This window comes from Lissotriton helveticus, chromosome 11, assembly GCF_964261635.1.
Source record: "Lissotriton helveticus chromosome 11, aLisHel1.1, whole genome shotgun sequence".
Lineage (NCBI taxonomy): Eukaryota > Metazoa > Chordata > Amphibia > Caudata > Salamandridae > Lissotriton > Lissotriton helveticus.
In genome coordinates, this window is record NC_136072.1 from 1,078,511,014 (window position 1) to 1,078,529,431 (window position 18,418).

Genomic DNA, 18,418 nt, shown 5'->3' on the forward strand with positions numbered 1-18,418 from the left:
GGTTAAAAATATTAGTGGTCAAAGGCAAATGGGAAATAAGTCAATTTATTCTTGCACTAACCATGTTCTTATTATTATAGTTTTGTAGAGCGCATAGACACGGACTCAATGTTTCTCATCGCTGTGCACATCATGGTATATCGAGCAGGTCTAACAGCATGCATATAGTTAGGTCTTTAGAAAATTTGGGAAAACCAAGAAAGATCATCAATACCTCATTGAAACAGGCAAGGTATTCAACAACTTGGGACCCGTATAGGAGAAGAACCTGCTCCCTAGACAGGTTCTCACTCTTGGAACTGAGGAAAGATTGGTATTGCACAATTGAAGAGGACAAGTAGGCAAGTAAGGCGTCACCAGCTGTCTAAGGCAAAAAGGACCTGAATTTGACATAATTATATGCATGAAGCACAGAGCTTTAAAATTTATTTGTTTCTTGATCTGAAGCCAATGGAGATCTTAAAGCCTGGAAGTAGAAGTATATTTAGGAGGGTGTAGTAGTAGTCTGGTAGCCTAATTCAGAACTATCCGGAGCCGCTAAAGTGATACCTTGGGGACCAGAGATGAAGAACGTTGCCGTAATCCATCTAGAGTCAATCAGTGCCTGTATTAATGTTCTTTGGGCAGAAACGGGGAGGCACCGAGTATTTTCTTTAGCCATCTCAGAACGCAGAAGCCAGGGAAGACTAATTTAGTGATCTGATCATTCATTGAGAGCCTATTGTTGAGCCAGAAGCCTACATTTGTGACTACTGGGACCAGAGTTGGGAAGGTGCAGAGAACCTCTGGTCACAGATGGGGTCTTCAGAGATGGGAGTGGTTGTCCACCAGTACAATCTCAGTTTTATTCCCTTTCAATTTAAGGTAGTTGTTGTATATTCAAGCAGCCACTTTCGTGAGGCAGATATACAAAGCGTCAACACTGCAATTTTCCTTAGCTGACAGAGAGACAATAATCTAAGTGTCATCTGCCTGTAAAAAAAGCTTAAGGCTGCATCTCTACACGATATCTGCCAATGGCCGTACGTAAACATTGAATAGGGTCAGACCGAGTGCAGAGTCCTGTGGTATGCCAGATAGTGGGTAAGAATTAGAGCATTATTTTTTTAGTATTAACCTGTAAAGAACAGTCCTGCAGCAATTAACTTAACCAATCAGAGTTCGGCCTTGAACACCCATATCCTCTAATCTTTGGAGGAGAGTTATGTAATTTACCATATCAAAGCTGTACTAAGGTCAAGAAGAAGCAGGGCTGCACTTCTGCCATTGTCAAACTGGTGCCTTAGCTGTGCAGAAACTCCAAGTAAAGAGGACTCCGCACTATACCTGGCTCTGAAACCTGATTGAGAGGGGTTAAATTATAAGGGTCCTCACAAACATTTAAGGCCATATGCCGTCACTTTGATCTTTGAAATAGTTATAGCATACAAGAAACACATAATAGTTGCCATCCATCATATATACATGTGATCAAGGCCCATGCGGGGCTGAAACGCGTCATGGCGGCGATGCAGGGTGTTCTTTAAATAAATTTATCTGCACAAAGAACTTATTGGGTCCGCGAAAATTCATCTTTCCGATTGGATTGGATTGTTGTGGATGAAATACTGTGATATATATATATATATATATAAATATGGAGTCGTGCTTGCCAATGTTAACTGGCCTTAATTTACTAAGAGGCGTCAGCAGTAATTGAATGTGTGCCCAGCTACTGCTTCCCAAATACATTAATTGCTAGAACCAAACAGGACCTGGACAAAGGAAAAGCAAGGATGTCTCATTGAGTCGAAATATTGCAGGGCGAAGTCCTCCTCTCCCTTGTCACAATGTACACTCTAGCTTTCCTAAGGAGTACTCCTTCTACAGTTTTAGGGGTCCCTTTGCAAAAAGGGTCAACTTTGAGAGCCCCACCTGGACAAAATAAAACAGAAATGTCAGGATGGGCCAGATGCACAGATGGCGGTGGACTCATCTTTAAAAGCAAGTTACATCTTGGCCTCTTCTAGTCCCCAAAAGTAAACATGACATGGCTTAACATTCTCATTTTAAATTATTTTGACATGGATGTTGCTTTATTTTTCCCCTTCAAGACGCTAAAGTCCCAGGAATTACAAATGTTTCCTTACTTTGAGGTGGGTCTCACCTAGGAAGGTATATTCCAGAGCAGCATTGTTGTATGTTTAGATGGCACTTCAACAGCATTAGTGCAAAAATAGTAATAACACAATAGAAAATCAGTACCAATGAAAATATTTGAAACTGATCACACAAAACTTACAGTGCAACTATCACGTAGTGTATCAAATTTCTGCTGGATTTCATCTCGATGTGCCTAACGGTTGAGGAAAAAAACAAATGCAAACATTGTAGTAGTAGCTTGATAAATCTGTGGAATGACAATTATGTACCCATGGCTGGTTTTTGAGGTACATTGAACATACCTACTTAATTTATTTTAGGTTCACAATATTCTTCAACACCAAACATAACCACCAAATTACTGAAGCGAAAGGTGGTCAAACAATAAAATAGTATGTTTAATCACTGAATTTGGTTTGAAGATATATGATCAAACATAAATAGTAAGTTCAAGGGTAAGTAACTAATGGTAACCACTTGTTTAAAACCTTAGAGAGTAGGGAGAACCACCCAAGACTTGCACTTCACAGTGTCCAACACAATTTATCCCTGCCAAGTTAGAAAATATTCTCTATTTCGATCATATGGAAAAGAAGACAACTGCCAGCAGCACTAGCTGTGCTCTTCTATTCGTATCTTACCCTAAGAGCTTGTATCTCCTCCTCAGCCTCTGCGGTCGTCTCTTCCAGTTCAGTCTTTGCTTGACGTAGTTGAGCCTCCAGAGCTGAACGGGCAGACTGTAGACCAGAAATTTGAGACTCCCTTTCCTGAAGGGTCAGCTGAAAATCTGTAAGCTGCCGCTTTAGTTCGAGCTTTTTTTCCTCATGTTCCAAGCTTACCTGGAATAAGATAAGTGACATTTTGTTGGCATGTATCACATTCGGTATATTGTATTTTTATCTCCTTCATTAATTCCTGAATTTTCAACAACTGTCTTTTAGTCATTCCAGGCTCTGTTACAAAACTAGCTGGTTCTTCATTCACACGCATAATGTACTTTCCTGTAGTGACATGATGCAGTGTTCAACCTTCACATTTTCAGTTCCACAGACACAACTAGTAAGACAAACATTGCACAAATCAATATTGCATACAGCACAGAAATTGAATCATGCCAGAAGATTCAACGTTTGTTGTATTTAAGACTTTTTTGCAGTCCTAATTTTCTAGTATGTTTACTGAAAAACATGTATCAAAATCTTAAGAACTAAAGGAACAAGTTACTTACCTTCAGGAGTGCATTATCTGGTAGAGGGAGGATCTAGCTGCAGATTCCTTACTTTAGAACCCTCCCTCAGGTGCAATAGTGGATCCTGATTTTTTTTCCACAGTACGTCAGAGCATCCGAAGAGGGCGCTGCACGACTCCGTACCAATATCATCACTCGATGTGACATCAACAGAATCCATATAATCCCCGCGCTGGCGGCAGTTTCTTTGGTGACTATTTTCTGTGCTCAAAACGTGGCACCCCATGTAGAAACTGCCTGTTGAAATAGTGTGCTAAAATAAAAAACACCTATGTGTCGGATAAGCACTCAATTGATAATTCATTATGTGAATTTGTTAACAAAATCATTGAGACCAAAGAGGACTCAGTCACAAATATTCACGGAGGGCTTAAATCAGTATATGAAGACTGATAAGGAAATCTTTGAGACCAAAGAGTACTCGGTTTGCAGAGCAGGGAGAATGGGAGGGGCGTAAGGAATCTGCTGCTAGATCCTGTTTCTACCAGACAATGCCTTACCAAGGGTAAGTAACTTGTTCATCGGACAGAGAAATCTAGCTGTAGATTACTTCCTTTAGAATCAAATACCAAAGCATACTATCCCCAGAGGAGGGTCTGCGAACTGAGACTACTAAAAGTCTCCAACTCAGAACAAAATCAGTCTAGAACCAGAGAAAAAACAAGACCTACATAATAATGTAGGTGAGCAACATCATGCTTTACAATTGAAAATCCTATGGAAGATCCACAGATAAGTAAAGTGACAATACGTTAAAAAGCATGGAAATAAAATTATCCATGTGAGTAAGACATCCATGTGAGTAAGAAAACCATGATAGAAGCCAACAAACAAGATGAATAGAAGACTGTTCGCACCCTTAAGGGGACTAAACTCATGCATGCTCACCACATAAGCACTGCAGAGAGGACCCCAGTAAGAAAGGTTACAGACATAGAAAGCATGGGAAGAACATTTCCCATGATAGTAGGACAATTTGCCAAATTACTCTACAATAAAAACTATTGGTGCGCATATCCAGATTCTAACAATGTGTTTGATACTTGAAAAACCCAAATCAGCAGATCATGTCATGGAGAAATCTCTGTGCCATATCTAGTTTTACCCAAACCAGACCTACTCTGCAACACAGAGAGAGATGTTTATCATTCATGGTAAAGCAAAATTGATGCTCCAGAAAAAATAGTGTAAGCCAATAAACCATATATGTGTATTTGTAAAGCGCACGTTCACCACAAAGGGTATCTTGGCCTCGAATAACAGATATGTATTGCAACCCACGTCACTGCTACTCATTTTATCAACCTCAGAAGGATGAAAGGTTGAGTGAACACACCAAGATATGAACCTGTGACTATAAGGTTAAACACAGGTTCCTACAGAGGATGCACAGTCCACTAAGACATCAGAACCACCAATAGCAACTGGTGGCATAGAACCGGTCATATTTCTAGGACATTTGAATATGGACAATACAAATACAGCTAGGACATCTCCAAGAAATAAACTGATATAGGCAGTTATTTATTTTACTCCTATGTATTGACTAAGAAAAATATAACACACAGAAATAAAGTAAAGCCGAATAACCAGTCAGAGAATTCTGACATAATACCACAGAAACCATAGTGGTGATTGCACCATGTTTAACAGCAACAGCCATCCAAAACGTTATCATAATACAAATTGCCTGAGACAGCATTAGCAAGCAATAGAGTATAATGATGAAGATATACAGAATGAAAAGGAAACCTTAAAGCCTAGTGAAACTCAAGGTTAGCACAATCGTACAATATGAATAGAGAATAAAAGCCATCTACAAAAAGTAGAAGCTGTGAGGCAAATGCTTAGTCTCCTTATGGCCACATGTCGGAATACCTTCAGAGAGAAGAAAAGGTACATCATTAGAGGGAAATGACTCCAGAAAGAAGAATTCTTTAGTCATAAAGTAAAGTGTTATAACAATCCCAAAAGACTCAAGAATATTAAGAACCCTGTTAGAAGGTGGTTCTGACACTATGGGCCGCCCGGATTTTTCGCATTTTGAGCACCTAATTGTTGAGCTTTTACTGTGGGGGAGCTTCATAATCTGAGACTCACCCACAGTGAACTCATAATGAAGGAGACTGCATGGAGATTTTGCTGGTGTACCCCTGGCTTGACTAGGCCGCTGCGCAGCAGCTGGAGTATGGGGCACCACGCTGGTTACATGCAGACACATGTGTACATGCGTGTGCACACATGTAAGGGCTGCGCAGGGGAGATTCCTAGCGTGCGCAGTCCAGAAACAGCTACATAGTGAAGGGTGTGGCAGGACTTATGAAGAATTGGGTGGTGACAAGGAATAGGCTTTATACACTGGAAGGGAACATGCCAGGGAAAGTCAGTGTGTTTTACTGTGTTTTACACTTCAGTATTCCCTTATGGGTAGGTTGAACCCATGGCTAGAGTAACTTCCCCAAGGCCTACAGATTCCAGACACGCACTAATGTCTAGTGTAGCGGATGTGAAAATGAGTATTCTGCAGAGTCCAAAGTCATATTTGTACTGCTTTTGGGTCGTCCAGAAATATCATATTTCTCTGAGTCCCTGGCTGGGGTCTGGCCCTGGCAGGTTAGATTAATGACCTTTTTTTTCAGAGCGAAGATCTTCCCTCCAAGGAGAAAAGATAGGTGGAGCTATAAGCCAATCCATCAACTGCTGTCGCTGGGTGCCAGGCACCAAGCTGAACAACCAAGCTGAACTACGTAAAGGCAGTGAGGGGGGAAGGAGTTGGGTTTCAGAGGCCATGTGGCCAGAGATACTGGACTACTCCATTTTGAACAACCCAGAGGCTGGACAAGAAGGAGGGAGGGGGCAGGGAAGTGATGTATCGCTGTGTGATAGGACACACAGAGACTTCCTGCCAGCCCTCTACTCAACTTTTAAAAAGTACTTGCACAGGAAGAGAAGCTCTCTCTGGGGTGTGGTCCGCTGAGGCGAAAGGTGCTGGAGCCTGGTGTAATGGGCAGTTGGAAGGAGGACACCCCAAACCCCTAACAGCGCCAGAAGAAGAGCCCAGGACCGGGGCTCAGAAGAGAGGCCTCTGCGCAGGGAGAAGAGAGGCGCAGGGAGCCAGTGAAAACCGCTCCATGCAGAATGCACCCTCTTGGAGACCCGGAGGACGAAGGAGAGTGCTCCCAGTGGCTGGGGGACGCCACCAGGAGCGAGAAGACGCAAAAATGGGTCCAATCGGACTCCAGGGGGCCGAGATATGCCCCCGGGAAGGTAGGCGATCTTTGACCCCGCCTGGGATCGACAACGAAGCGCGTGGGGCTCCGCCGCCGGTCGCAATCATGCCCCGGGGTGGGTCAGGTCCCGGAGGCTGCCCCAGGAGGAAGCAAAGCCGGGGGGCCCCGTCGCGCCCCCGTCAAGATGCCCGAAGCCCACCCTGGACCCCGGTGATGTGAAGGAGGGGGAGCGCCGTGGCGCCCTCCGTGAATATTTCCCCCAGGGGGCGCCAGGAGCCCACCCTGCCCCCCCGTCGAAGCGGGATGCGGGGGAGCGCCGTCGCGCCCCCCCGAAGATGTCCCGGGGCCCGGGACCCCATCCCCGGGCCCCAAAGTCATGAGGGGGCCTGGGACCCTATCCCCGGGCCCCGAAGTGAGGTGGAGGTTGGGGAGTGCAGCCGCCCTCCGCTGAAGATATCCGGGGGCCCGGGACCCCATTCCCAGGCCCCGACACAGAGGAGAAGGCCGGGGGAGTGCAGCCGCACTCCCCCGAGGGCCGGAGAAGCCTTGCTCACGGAGTGGCTGGCTGGGTGCTGGCCGGGCGGGGGAGCCGGGGGTGGGCTCCCCAGGCTGCTCTCCAACGATTGGGCATGCGGGGGTCCCGGAGGGGACCGGGACCCCCAAGAAAAGCGAAAGGAGGTGCCAGGGGCCCGGGTGGGACCAGGCCCCAGAAAATCAGTGGATCGGCCAGGGATGGGCTCCCCGAGCCGAATGACTCACCTGGGAGTCCGGGTGGGACCAGACCCTCATGCGAACGTCCGCAGCGACGAGGGGCACACATCGCGGCTCTCCCCGGGAGAGCCTCTCATCTCCTATGCATGGAAATCGGCATGAAGCGCCCAGAATGCCTTGCGAGGCATTAGGAAATCAGCTGTTTTGGGTGCTGGTGGCCCCCAGAGGAGTGGGGTCACCCTCAATTGTTGAAGGAGGGGCAGTGGGAGCTGCAGGAGCCAAGCAGCCTCCCCCAGCCCAAAGAAGAAAAGTCCCACCCTAGGTGTCCTGGAGACTAGCAGGAATAACCCCTCAAGGGCTCTGCTAGCATTTGAACATCTCCTTGGCTGGAAATTTTGTTCTACAGCTGGAGGTGTGTGGAGGAATGTGCCAATGGATGAAGGGCTGAGTTGGAGATGTCTAAAGAAGGGCATCCCCTGGAGGTGAAAAGGTGTAATTGCACTGAAATGCGTTTATTAATGGTTATTTCTTTTAAAGGGACTGATGTTCCATCTGAAGTACTGGTTTAAGGTGATGTCATCAGCAAAGTGGATATAAGTGGCTATACACTCTGGCTAGGGTGTCTGACCGAATTTACAACTTAATCCTGTGATCATCTGTGATGCCTTTAGGGGCTGTAATGGCCATGCATTTTAAATGATATCCAAATGTGCTGAGAAATGTCATTCTAAAGTGTGCGTAAACATGTTTTCTTGCTGCTGCGCTTAGGTGAAGACCCAAGACTATTAGCCCTTAAGATGTAGAGGTGCATACTGTATGATCAGTTGGAGATGCTCAGTCAGGGTCATGTGTCACCAAGGCAGGTGTAGCTTGTTTAATGCTTGTTGAGGTAATGGGGGGGGGGATCGCCACTGGGATGGTGCCAGTGCACAGGGCCCTCGCTCCAGGTTAAGACCAATTCACTGCATTGGGGGCAAGATGATGATGATGTGCATACATGGGAGTGGTGGTACTAGACCCCACCCTCCCTGCGGGGGTGATGTTATGCAATGTCACCAAGTAATTCCATCAGCTTATGTATATTTGTAATGAATATGCTACTTACCAGTATGCATCTGTTCTTGGCATGTAGGGCTGCTGACATTCATATCTATAGCATAGATCGCCGCCTAGTGTTGGGTCCGGATGATTGCACATTGTTTTCCTGGAAGAGTCTTCGAAGTATCACGAGATAGGTGGCTCCTCCCCTGGACTACAGTGCGCATGGGCATCGACTCCATCCTCAGATTGTTTTTAGCCATTGTGGCAAAGATGGAGTGTAATAGTGTAAGCAATGGCCATGCCTAAGAGTAAATGCAAGAAAGTCTGTAGCCGCTACAGGCGCCGGGGAGGAGGGCGGGCGATATGAATGTCAGCAGCCCTACATGCCAAGAACAGATGCATACTGGTAAGTAGCATATTCAGTTCGAGGCATATGGGCTGCTGAATTCATATCCATAGCATAGAATACATAGCAGTCCCTCCATTAACGGCGGACGCCGGTGCCAGCTGCAGAAGTCTGAAAAAGTGTTTTAAGAACAGCCTGTCCTACAGCTGCCTGCTGTTTGGAGTGCACATCCACACAGTAATGTTTAGTAAATGTATGTGGTGTAGACCATGTGGCTGCTCTACAAATATCCTCCAAAGGAATATTACCCAGGAACGCCATGGAGGCCCCCAACTTGCGGGTGGAGTGGGCTCTGGGGGGGACCGTTAAAGTGCGCTTAGCCTTGTGATAGCAGATCTGAATACACTTAACGATCCACCTGACGATCCCTGCTTTGGAAATGGGGTTGCCTTTGTGCTGGGCTGAGAAGGCAACAAAGAGCTGTTGTGCCTTTCTAAAGTCCTTGGTCCTATCGATGTAGTACATCAACGCTCTTTTGACATCAAGAGTGTGTAGCATTCTTTCCGCCACTGTTTCAGGGTTCTGAAAGAATGCGGGCAGTTCGATGGTTTGATTGACATGAAACTGCGAAACCACCTTAGGAAGGAATTTAGGGTTAGTGAGCAGCACCACCCTGTTGGAATGAATTTGAATAAATGGCTCTTGTACAGTGAGCGCCTGTAGCTCACTAACACGTCGTAGAGATGTAATGGCAATGAGAAAAGCCACTTTCCATGTTAAGAACTGAATCTCACAGGAATGGAGAGGCTCAAAAGGTGGGCCCATCAACCTGGTGAGGACCACGTTGAGGTTCCACACAGGAGCTGGCGGGGTCCTGGGAGGGATAACCCGCTTCAGCCCTTCTAGGAAGGCTTTAATGGCAGGCACCCTGAAAACAGAGAGATGCTGCCTGTTCTGGAGATAAGCCGCTATGGCGGATAAGTGTATCCGAATGGAAGCATATGCCAGATTGCATTTGTAAAGATGTAACAAATAGCAGATGATATTAGGAATGGATGCATCTAGCGGGTTGATGTTGTGTTCTGTACAGTAAATGACAAACCGCTTCCATTTCGCTGCATAGCAAGCTCTGGTAGTGGGCTTTCTTGCCTCCCGGATGATGTCCATGCATTCAGGAGGCAAATTAAGGTAGCCAAATTCTAAGACCTCAGGAGCCAGATCGCCAGATTGAGCTGTTGCGGATCTGGGTGCTGAATGTCGCCATGGTTCTGCGTCAAGAGCCTGGGTGTGAGGCGCAGCCTTTGATGCGGTACCACGGAGAGTTCTAGAAACGTGGTGTACCATGGTTGGCGTGCCCACGTTGGAGAAACCAGGATGAGTGTCATCGAGTGTTGCTTTAGCTTTCTTGCCACCAGCGGTATGAGAGGTGCTGGGGGAAAAGCGTACGCAAATCTGCCTGACCAGTTTATCCATATCGCATTGCCCTGCGACTGTGGGTGAGGGAACCTGGCGGCAAAGCTTTGGCATTTTGCGTTTTCCTTTGTGGCAAACAGGTCTATCTCTGGATGACCCCACTGCTGGAAGTACGGGCGGAGTACTGATGGATGTAACTCCCACTCGTGCATCTGGTGGCTGTACCTGCTGAGCAGATCCGCCATCTGATTGTCCTTGCCCGGGAGGTGTTCCGCCATGAGGAAGATGTTCCTCTGAATGGCCCACTTCCACATGCTCTGAGCCAGATGAGACAACTGTGGAGAGTGTGTACCTCCCTGCTTTTGGATGTAGTACATGGCCGTCATGTTGTCCGTCCGGATCAACACGACTTTGTTGCACAGATGTACTTTGAAGGACTTGAGTGCCATGAAGATTGCCATCAGTTCTAGGTAGTTGATGTGCATCTTCTTTTGCTGCGTTGTCCATAGTCCCTGCACCGTGTAATGGAGCACATGAGCACCCCATCCCTGGAGAAATGCGTCCGTCGTCAGGATAATCTGTGGTACAGGCTCTTGGAACGGTCGGCCCTTGCAAAGGTTGTGTGGAGTCCACCAATGCAGAGACTTGTATGCCCGACCGGTCACCAACACTAGGTCGTTCAACTGTCCTTGAGCCTGAGTCCACTGATGTGCCAAGCATTCTTGGGGCGGACGCATATACAACCTTGCGTGTGGGACTATGATGATGCAGGAGGCCATCATGCTTATCAACTGCATGAACACTCTCGCTGGAAGTGAGTGTTGCGGTCTGAACTTTTGGATTACCGACTGGATGTTGTCGATCCTCACTGAATTTGGCTGAGCCGTAGCTGCCGGAGTATCTATCGTCGCGCACAGATACTGCCGCACATGGGCTGGCTGAAGGTGCGACTTCGGGTAGTTCAGGGAGAAGCCCAGACCGTGAAGAAGGTGAATGGTGTGGGACATATCGGCGGCGCACTGCTGGGCTGACTTTGCCTGAACCAGCCAGTCGTCCAGATAAGGATAGACATGGACGTTTTGTCTACTGAGGTGCGCCGCCACAGTCGCCAGACATTTCGTGAATACTCTGGGGGCTGTGGTCACCCCGAAAGGAAGGACCTTGAATTGGTAATGCCGATTCTGAATGGTGAACCTGAGGTATTTCCTGTGGGATGGATGGAGTGGGATGTGAAAGTAAGCATCGTTGAGATCCAAGGTTGCGAGGAAGTCTCCCTGATTGAGCAATGGAAGAACCTGTTGCAGTGTTAGCATGTGGAAGTGTTCTGAGAGAATGTACTGGTTTAGGGGCCGTAGGTCCAGAATAGGTCTGAGGGACCCGTCCTTCTTTGGGATTAAGAAGTACAGGGAATACACCCCTGTGCCTTCTTCCTCCACTGGCACGAGCTCTATTGCGCCTTTTTGCAGCATGACAAGAACCTCCTGCTGCAATAAGTGCAAATGCTCTGTGGACATAGGACGGTGTCTTGGTGGTATGTTGGGTGGAGTGGATGTCAGCTCCAAACAATAGCCGAACTGGATAAGTTTCCTGACCCACCTGTCTGTGGTGATGGAGTTCCAGACTGGCAGGAACTGCTGGAGTCTCCCCCCGACAGGTGTTGGATGGTCGGGGGGCAGTGACAGGGAGTCACTGTTTGTTGGTGGCGGAGGAACGGGAGTTGTTGTTGCCCCTGCCTCTGCCCTTGGCGCTGTTGCCGCGGTATCCACCTCTACTCTGCTTGGTGTAAGAGGATTGCGCCCCACCTTTGTTGAATTGTGTTTGCTGTGACATTTGGCCCCTGGAAACACCTCTATTGCCAGAGCGGCGAAAAGTGCTCCCCCGAAATTGCTGGGACTGGAGTGCCCCCATGGACTTGGCAGTCTTGGTGTCTTTCTTTATTTTCTCCAGGGTGGTATCCACCTAAGGACCAAATAATCTGTCAGGGTTTACCGGCTGGTTAAGGATGGTAGTTTGTATTTCAGGCTTAAACCCGGATATCCTAAGCCATGCCTGACGTCTCAGCATCACACTGGTGTTAATCGCTCTGGCAGCAGTGTCCGCAACATCTAGTGCACATTTGATGGAAGCGTTCGAGATGAGCTTCCCTTCCTGGATAAGCATCTCCCCTGCCTCTTTATATTGATCTGGTAGATGCTGCAACAGGGTCTCTAGGGTGTCGTAGTGTGCCCTGTCGTATCTAGCCAAGAGTGCCTGCGTGTTAGAGATACGCCAGATATTGGCCGCCTGAGCTGCTACTCTCTTTCCCGATGCCTCCAGCACTTTAGATTCTTTGTCTGGGGGAGGAGCTTCACCGGTGGTCTGCGAATTCGCCCTTTTGCGGGCATTAGAAACTACCCAACAGTCCAATGGCAACTGGCCCTTGATGTAGGTAGGATCGCCAGGTGCCGGTCTGTATTTTTTCTCAATTCTAGGGTTGACTACCCTTGACCGAGTGGGTTCCTTAAAAATGTCCGCAGCATGCTTAAGGAACCCCTTCAGCATAGGAAGAGTCTTTACAGTCTTTTCAGCAGTTGAGAAAGTGTCAGAGGAAGTCCACCTCCACAGGGTCAGCATGCATTTCCACGTCGTGGTTTTTAGCTGCCCTCTCAATTAAGGCATTAAATGCCGCAGAATCCTCAGTTGGAGAGGTCTTGACGTTGTACACCTGAGGGTCATGGACGGTGTGCTGATCCCCTTGGTCACCTGCCCCTACCCATGAGTCCTGTTGTTCATCATGTTCTGTGGTGGCAGGAAAATTGTATTCCTCGTCCTGATCCCCTGCATCCTCTCCATCAGAGTAAGTGGGTGATGGTGTTGCAATACTTGGAGTCTGAGAAACTATTGGTTCGACCAAGACCGGAGATTCTGGAGCAGGCCTTTTGCGCTTTAGAGGAATGGTGTATGACTCCAAAGGCTGCGATGCCGTGATTTTCCTTTTATAAAGCGTAAGCTTTCCGGTGTCGGCATCGATGAAATGCTCTGACTGCTCTTCTAGTAAGGGTGACCGATGCTTCAAACACCCAGCCGGGTGAGTCTGCGTCGACACCACAGAGTCCTTGGGCACCGAGCGTGGTGCGAAGGCCTTGGGCGCCCCCTTCGGCGGCAATGTGAAGATGATCGGCGTTGAAGTCTTTGTCGTCGGGACAGCTGCTTCGGGGCGGAAGGTGTCTTCGGTTCCGACGCTGAAGCTTTGTCCCTAATTCGCTTGAGGGAGTCCGAGACCTGCTTCGTAAAGGAAGCGGACGGTTTTGTCGACCCGACAGTTGACCTCGGTCCACCCCCAGGGGAAGACCTGAGCGTCGATGACTTTGGCTTCTCTGATCGAGGCGTAGGAGCATCCTCCTTAGGGGCGCTACGATCTTTGTCCTTGGCCGCAGACGGTCTCGGATCGGCGGCCTTGACTACTGGCGTCGGGGTCCCGGTCTTCGGCTCGACGCCCTTGCCTGACTTCGGCTTGACGGCCTTTTTGGACTTCGGCTCGACGGCCTTGCTTGACTCCGAGTCGACGGCCTTTTTTGTTTTCGGCTCGACGACCTTGCCCACTTTCGGCACCTTGACCGGGTCGACAGCTTTCTTCGGCTTTGATTGCCCCGACACCTAGGAAGACTATGGCGTCGAAGGGGGAGCAGACGTCTTCGGTTTCGATGGCGCCTCGACCATTTTTGTTTTTGTCGACATAGATGGTTTCAGTTTCGGTTTCGTTTTCGACAATGGCGGCTCTGCCGAAGTGTCCGTGGCCGGGCCGGAAGGCGGGGCCGTCGATTCTGGTATAAGGTCTTGGGTAAGGCCGAGTGGCGATCCCTCGACCTGAGCCTTTGTAATTGTTCGAACGGGGCATAGCTCTTCCTCCGAGCTATCTTCCATGGCCCCATAGGCCGCATCGTTGTCTCCTACCTCGTCGACGACTTCTACGTCTTGGCCTTCGACATCCGCTTCGTAGTCGTATTCGATGTCCACCGTTGGAGGTGAAATCTGCATCTGAACCTGTCCGTCTGCTTCTTCGTCGTCGAAGATGTCCACCGGTGCCGGGGCCAAGCGCCGGGCTTCGAGGCGCGCCACGCGCCGAAGCCGAATCGTTTTCTTGGAATGAAACCTGGAACAGGCCATACAGCTGGCTTCGTCGTGGTACGGCGACAGGCACTTTTTGCACAGTGGATGGACGTCAATGTGGGGATACTTCGATCCACACACGGGACATTTCTTGAACGGACTCCGTTCCATGCTGTCGAAAGTCTTGCTGCGTCGACTGGGCCTCGATCACCGAAGAGTCACACGACTCCCTGGATATCCGACTCGAACAGAGTTGGAACTGAACCGGGGACCGAACGCAAACAATACCGACGGTTCGAAAAAGGCCTTGTGGCCTCGAAAAGTCTATGTTGATTCCAAACTGGAGATAACGAAATTACATCTGAACCCAATGGCGGAAAAAAACAATCTGAGGATGGAGTCGATGCCCATGCGCACTGTAGTCCAGGGGAGGAGCCACCTATCTCGTGATACTTCGAAGACTCTTCCAGGACAACAATGTGCAATCATCCGGACCCAACACTAGGCGGCGATCTATGCTATAGATATGAATTCAGCAGCCCACATGCCTGGAACATTAGTGTATAGTATTGAGTGGTGTGTGTGTTTAATAAATGTACTCTTACTTTTATAAAGCAAAGTACAGACTGGACAATCAATTATTGAGTGTTATTTTTGCGAACCTGCAAATGGCGATTACTAGCCCACACTACCTCCCTTGAGTAAGCCTCGGACTGCTCTGCAACGCTACCCTCTGAGAGTCAGGCTCTGCCCTAGGGTGTTTGGTTCCCAGTGAAGGACAAATGTGTCATGTTATTTGTGCAGGCCTCACAGATGCTGCCTCATTTTCCAACAAACCCTTCATAATAGAAGGAATAGAATGGACAGAGAGACGACGTCTCCCTAGCGATCACCCTGCTTGCGGGAAGAGGGGAAGCTGCAATGAAATAACAGTGGCTATAAGACAGAATCTGAAGAGTAAAAGTGTTTTAAGGCTCACAAGATGATAACCCTGTGGCTAACAAAACATATACACAGAGAGCAAAAGTAGAAAACTTTTGCCATCAATCATAAGTAACATCATTTATCATCTAAAAGAAAAGCAAATACCAGGGAAAAAGCCACATAAACTAATAATGTAGACTACCAACTACTTTCTGTGAAAATACCAGAAGGAGTTAGATACCCAGAAATGAAGAATAAGGTCACACAAATACCATATAAAAGTATAAGAGACACTTCATCATATTATCCAAAACTAATGAGAGGGTCAAGTACATAAACCTCTCATCAAAAGGCAGGTCAATACAAGAGACTCCCATGGAGGTACAAATATAAACAAAGTCTAACAAGAGGAACCAACCTCCACAAATGTATCTCCATATGTCAGAGAAATCACCCAACAGAGGGTAGAACTCTGCATCCCCAAATTAGGGTCCAACAGTGCACAAGATCAGAATCCCAACTGAGGATATCTATCTATCTATCTATCTATCTATCTATCTATCTATCTATCTATCTATCTATCTATCTATCTATATCTATATCTATATCTATCTATATATATATATATCAGAACTATCTGGGGCGGGGCGGATACTTATCCAATCCGAGTGCAGCAGGACATTTAAAGTGGGGTTGTCAGTCCGACTGTTGTTTGATTCATCAATGGCGCTGAAGAAGGCTAGATGCCGAAATGCATTCGCTGCGATGTTTTAATAATAAATTCCCCCGTGGTATCCCCCAACGCTGGCCTCTGCCTTTTCTTTGAGGAGGTTGCTGTCTATAATTCGCACGAGTGCCAGAGTCGTGCTACAGAGGCCCTCGCATTTCAAGTTGGCCCGGATTTCTCTGGATTTGCTTCGGCTGTTCTTTCTCCAAGGTATTGGATAATCCGAGGCCCCTGTCAAAGACTGGAAGCAGATGAGGCGGTGAGGGAGTTATTCAACTCCACGCCGGGTGGGAAGCATTGTCTCCTGCCCCCGTTGAAACTACGCCAGTTCGATGATGGTGTGCGGTCCGGGGGACCCGAGGGGGAATGTGCTGGCAACAGAATACACGGGACATTACTGGCAGCAAATCACGAAGTCCTGCAAACCTGAAACACCGACTGTGTATTTCCCCGAGCATTACTTACCAGGCTCCTGACAGTGGATTCTGGGATCAGCAGTTCCTCGAGGCTTTGGGGATTGCTACAGGTGTGCATCAGAACTATCTGGGGCGGGGCGGATACTTATCCAATCCGAGTGCAGCAGGACATTTAAAGTGGGGTTGTCAGTCCGACTGTTGTTTGATTCATCAATGGCGCTGAAGAAGGCTAGATGCCGAAATGCATTCGCTGCGATGTTTTAATAATAAATTCCCCCGTGGTATCCCCCAACGCTGGCCTCTGCCTTTTCTTTGAGGAGGTTGCTGTCTATAATTCGCACGAGTGCCAGAGTCGTGCTACAGAGGCCCTCGCATTTCAAGTTGGCCCGGATTTCTCTGGATTTGCTTCGGCTGTTCTTTCTCCAAGGTATTAGATAATCCGAGGCCCCTGTCAAAGACTGGAAGCAGATGAGGCGGTGAGGGAGTTATTCAACTCCACGCCGGGTGGGAAGCATTGTCTCCTGCCCCCGTTGAAACTACGCCAGTTCGATGATGGTGTGCGGTCCGGGGGACCCGAGGGGGAATGTGCTGGCAACAGAATACACGGGACATTACTGGCAGCAAATCACGAAGTCCTGCAAACCTGAAACACCGACTGTGTATTTCCCCGAGCATTACTTACCAGGCTCCTGACAGTGGATTCTGGGATCAGCAGTTCCTCGAGGCTTTGGGGATTGCTACAGGTGTGCATCAGAACTATCTGGGGCGGGGCGGATACTTATCCAATCCGAGTGCAGCAGGACATTTAAAGTGGGGTTGTCAGTCCGACTGTTGTTTGATTCATCAATGGCGCTGAAGAAGGCTAGATGCCGAAATGCATTCGCTGCGATGTTTTAATAATAAATTCCCCCGTGGTATCCCCCAACGCTGGCCTCTGCCTTTTCTTTGAGGAGGTTGCTGTCTATAATTCGCACGAGTGCCAGAGTCGTGCTACAGAGGCCCTCGCATTTCAAGTTGGCCCGGATTTCTCTGGATTTGCTTCGGCTGTTCTTTCTCCAAGGTATTGGATAATCCGAGGCCCCTGTCAAAGACTGGAAGCAGATGAGGCGGTGAGGGAGTTATTCAACTCCACGCCGGGTGGGAAGCATTGTCTCCTGCCCCCGTTGAAACTACGCCAGTTCGATGATGGTGTGCGGTCCGGGGGACCCGAGGGGGAATGTGCTGGCAACAGAATACACGGGACATTACTGGCAGCAAATCACGAAGTCCTGCAAACCTGAAACACCGACTGTGTATTTCCCCGAGCATTACTTACCAGGCTCCTGACAGTGGATTCTGGGATCAGCAGTTCCTCGAGGCTTTGGGGATTGCTACAGGTGTGCATCAGAACTATCTGGGGCGGGGCGGATACTTATCCAATCCGAGTGCAGCAGGACATTTAAAGTGGGGTTGTCAGTCCGACTGTTGTTTGATTCATCAATGGCGCTGAAGAAGGCTAGATGCCGAAATGCATTCGCTGCGATGTTTTAATAATAAATTCCCCCGTGGTATCCCCCAACGCTGGCCTCTGCCTTTTCTTTGAGGAGGTTGCTGTCTATAATTCGCACGAGCGCCAGAGTCGTGCTACAGAGGCCCTCGCATTTCAAGTTGGCCCGGATTTCTCTGGATTTGCTTCGGCTGTTCTTTCTCCAAGGTATTGGATAATCCGAGGCCCCTGTCAAAGACTGGAAGCAGATGAGGCGGTGAGGGAGTTATTCAACTCCACGCCGGGTGGGAAGCATTGTCTCCTGCCCCCGTTGAAACTACGCCAGTTCGATGATGGTGTGCGGTCCGGGGGACCCGAGGGGGAATGTGCTGGCAACAGAATACACGGGACATAACTGGCAGCAAATCACGAAGTCCTGCAAACCTGAAACACCGACTGTGTATTTCCCCGAGCATTACTTACCAGGCTCCTGACAGTGGATTCTGGGATCAGCAGTTCCTCGAGGCTTTGGGGATTGCTACAGGTGTGCATCAGAACTATCTGGGGCGGGGCGGATACTTATCCAATCCGAGTGCAGCAGGACATTTAAAGTGGGGTTGTCAGTCCGACTGTTGTTTGATTCATCAATGGCGCTGAAGAAGGCT

At 48.4% G+C, this 18,418-nt stretch overlaps 1 protein-coding gene across 4 annotated transcripts in view; it reads right to left on the reverse strand.

Moving 5' to 3' along the window:
* The window catches only part of CIT (citron rho-interacting serine/threonine kinase), a 1,315,032-nt gene that overhangs the window by 667,187 nt on the left and 629,427 nt on the right, over window positions 1–18,418 (reverse strand). For all 4 annotated transcript variants that reach the window (XM_078667654.1, XM_078667653.1, XM_078667652.1 and 1 more), the window contains exons 23-24: window positions 2,784–2,981; window positions 2,282–2,335 (exon numbers count right to left, since the gene is read on the reverse strand). In XM_078667654.1, coding sequence (XP_078523780.1) covers window positions 2,282–2,335; window positions 2,784–2,981 — 252 coding nt within the window. The remainder of the gene's footprint in view (window positions 1–2,281; window positions 2,336–2,783; window positions 2,982–18,418) is intronic.